Consider the following 3,214-nt stretch of genomic DNA (forward strand, 5'->3'; position numbering starts at 1 on the left):
CGCTTCGATGTTGATGTGGAAGCTTGGACTTGTGCGGGTAGTGGTGCAGAAGTGCTTGCTTGTCCTGGTGCAGTTGTTGGCGGCGCGGAAGATCTTGGTGCAGGTTGGCGCGTGGAGCGCTTTGGAGCCGGCTTCGGAGTTGGTTCAGGCTCGTCCACCATCCCGTCTGCACCAAGATCGTCGCTCTCATCAGCATCAAGGATATCATCGATGACATTCAGAATGGAGCGTTGTTCGCCTTTCCTGGCACCCAAGACACGCGGCGGTGTGACATCGGAGCCGTATGCTGTGCTGAAGCGCGACGGAATGGGCGGGAGATTGGTCTGAACAGCGGCGCCAGTGAACATGGATCGAGACGGGTCGTCTGTGAGCTCCTCACTGGTGCCTCTGTTAATGCGAGAACTTCGTCTGGGCGGCATGTTGGGTCAGGACGAGTCGTTGACCCCAATGCTGAAGGCAAGTCAGTTGGTTGGTTCTTTTTTGCAACGAGTTTCGATTGAGATTGACAGAAGCCAGAACGAGGCCATGACGGATGAATGTGAGGGAAGAGGAGGGGGGGTTGGCGTCTTGTTTATGAGAACAAGGTGAAGCTTGACGAGGGCCAACAATAGCTGTGGGGCCTCAGATGAGAGCACAAAGGGGCCCATGTGAGGGAGATGACATACCTTTGTGACGGGGTGAGGGTGGAATTTTCGACTCAACATGAGCGAGGATCGACCTTCTTGCGATGAGTACAATGCAAGTCTCTGAGAGGTGTATCTTTCAATGACAAGGTAGACTGCAATCTAACAGCTCACTGGTGGTGGGGCTTCTTGTCGTCGAGTTTCGGAAAGTAGTAGGCGCCGGAATACCAGCAACCACAATAACAACAAAGGCGTTTTTTCCCCCCGGCCGGAGTCGATGAACGGGCCTCTCGAGTAGGACTCCCGTCGAACAGCCAAGCGGTATATTCAATGACAAAGAACAAGCGCGTCGAGCTTTCATGGATGGACCATGATTCCGGGGTGAGTGGATGCGCGACGACTGGCCTTGTGGATGCTTTGACGTCAATGAGCCGTTGGTGATGGGTGGCGCATTCGCGTCTGGATGCAGCAGCCACGACAAAGAAGGCTCGGTTCGTCTCTTTGTTCCCGTGAGAGGGAGAGCAGCGCCAGGCTCGTAGTCGAGGTTCCGAGAGGCGCGGTGAGGTTCAGAGGAAGTGTTTTTTTTTTCCTTCGCGGCAAGAGCGTCACGGTTTCTTCTTGGTCGCAGGCGCAGGGACCAGGTCGTTCCTGTCGTGGTTCGCGGTCGTCGAGGAGGTCGGGGAAAGAGCTCGAGCCACACCGCGCCGCGCCTCACCCTTCCCTCCCTCTTCCAGCTGCTGCGAACCACAACGCGTCTCCACCATGCTGTCGGTACTGCACGAGGTACGTACTTGTCACGTGATGGCTCTCGGATTCTCTTGTGCCTTGGCACATGGAAGGGCAAGGTGTTTTCTGATGATACTTTTTGTTTTGCACAGCATCCAGGTAGCATCCGTCTGAAAAGCAACCCAGCGGCAGAAAGCAAGGCTATTGAGGCGACAAGAACTAGCACACTAGCCTCTGAACCGCCCTTCTCTCGCTCAAAAGCATGCTTCGGACCGCATCGGACCGAACGTGAGGGCTGAGGCTCGGCGATGCACCATGGTTCGCCGGCCCTCTCAGACCCACGTGCCGCCAGCAGCGAACGACTGACCGACAGCGGGATTCGGGAATCCACTGGTCCTGGCGGCGGAATACTGACTGACGAAGGCTTGCATGTGCAACAGCGACCTTGTCCATGGCATCTTGCAAGAGATGGTCCGAGTAGTGTGTCGCCGGGGGTCATTCAATTGCGTACCTCAGCTGTCACCTGTGCGAGTGGCAGAAATTGAGAATTGAACAGATTACCAAGCCATTGACCGTTGACCGTTGACCGCTATTTCGAGAACTCACGACGATCCGATGAGGCTCCAGGGGCAGACAGGTACATGGAAAAACACGAGGTTGGCGATAGGTAGAACCCGATCAGGGCAAGCTCCCAGCCACAGTGGAGGGAGTGCCTCGAACCTTTCTCCAGGCCGCCAGGCGGGAGCGAGAGAGTCGGCGATAGGGGGGCGAGGCGGCACGCTACAGGGGACCGTATCGTTCTTTTTAGCAGGCGGCAGGGGTGTTGCAGGCCAGGCCCAGGCTACCGCACCTTTCTGGTGGGGGTGGCACCCTACAAGCTGTGTGTCACCCCGCCATCCAGTGCGCGTGCGTGCGCTCTGTGTGTGATGAGGTGAGGCGCCAGCGCGCGGTGTTTTCGAGGGGTCGAGGGGTAACACAGGTAGGAGACGGCCCTGAGAAGAGGGAGGTGGCACGAAATTTTTCATGCCGCCCTTCGTGTCGCGATCTTCATACCGGCCGGATCCCTACAGACAAACACCGCAAACCAGGCAAAAAAAAGTCTCCGCAGTCCCCGGTCTGACACCTTGTTCTCCCGCTTATAATACCACTCGCCCCCTCACATCGCGAACCTCTCTGTCCTTGCGCTTTTCTGTTTCTTCTTTTCTTCCCCACAGACTACCCCTCAATCACCCACCCAACCTCAAACCCCCCCCCCCTCAACACCACACACACAGATCATCATCACCATGCCTGTTGGAACAGTTCTCGTCTGCGGGTAAGACCCCACCGCCCTTGGCTCTCCCTGCGAGGGAAGCATCCAGGCTGACGACTTCCTCCTCCTCGCATCAGCGGCACGGGCTACATTGGCTCCTTCACCACACTCTCGCTCCTCGACCACGGCTACGATGTCGTCATTGTCGACAGCTTGTACAACTCGTCCAAGGTCGCCGTCGACCGCATCGAGCTGATCAGCGGCAAGCGTCCCGACTTTTACCAGGTCGACATCACCGACGAGGCCGCCCTCGATGCCGTCTTCCAGAAGCACCCCGCCATCGACAGCGTGATCCACTTCGCCGCGCTCAAGGCCGTCGGCGAGTCGGGCGAGATCCCCCTCGACTACTACAGGGTCAACGTCTCGGGCACGATCAACCTGCTGCGCGTCATGAAGAAGAACGATGTGCCCAACATTGTCTTCTCGTCGTCGGGCCACGGTCTACGGCGACGCCACGCGCTTCGAGAACATGATCCCCATCCCCGAGCACTGGCCCGCTGGGCCCCACCAACACGTACGGCCACACGAAGCACCATGGTCGAGCAGATCATCA

General features: G+C 57.7%; 1 protein-coding gene across 1 annotated transcript in view; it reads left to right on the top strand.

Annotated features, from left to right (window-relative positions):
- Positions 1–2,635: 2,635 nt before the first annotated feature.
- The window catches only part of VDBG_01267 (bifunctional protein GAL10), a gene marked incomplete at both ends in the record, with an annotated part of 1,309 nt that continues 730 nt past the window's right edge, over positions 2,636–3,214 (top strand). Inside the window, 2 exons of the mRNA XM_003009538.1 lie at positions 2,636–2,664; positions 2,739–3,198. Coding sequence (XP_003009584.1) covers positions 2,636–2,664; positions 2,739–3,198 — 489 coding nt within the window. The remainder of the gene's footprint in view (positions 2,665–2,738; positions 3,199–3,214) is intronic.

This window comes from Verticillium alfalfae, genomic scaffold (genome assembly GCF_000150825.1).
Source record: "Verticillium alfalfae VaMs.102 supercont1.1 genomic scaffold, whole genome shotgun sequence".
Taxonomy (NCBI): Eukaryota; Fungi; Ascomycota; class Sordariomycetes; order Glomerellales; family Plectosphaerellaceae; genus Verticillium; species Verticillium alfalfae.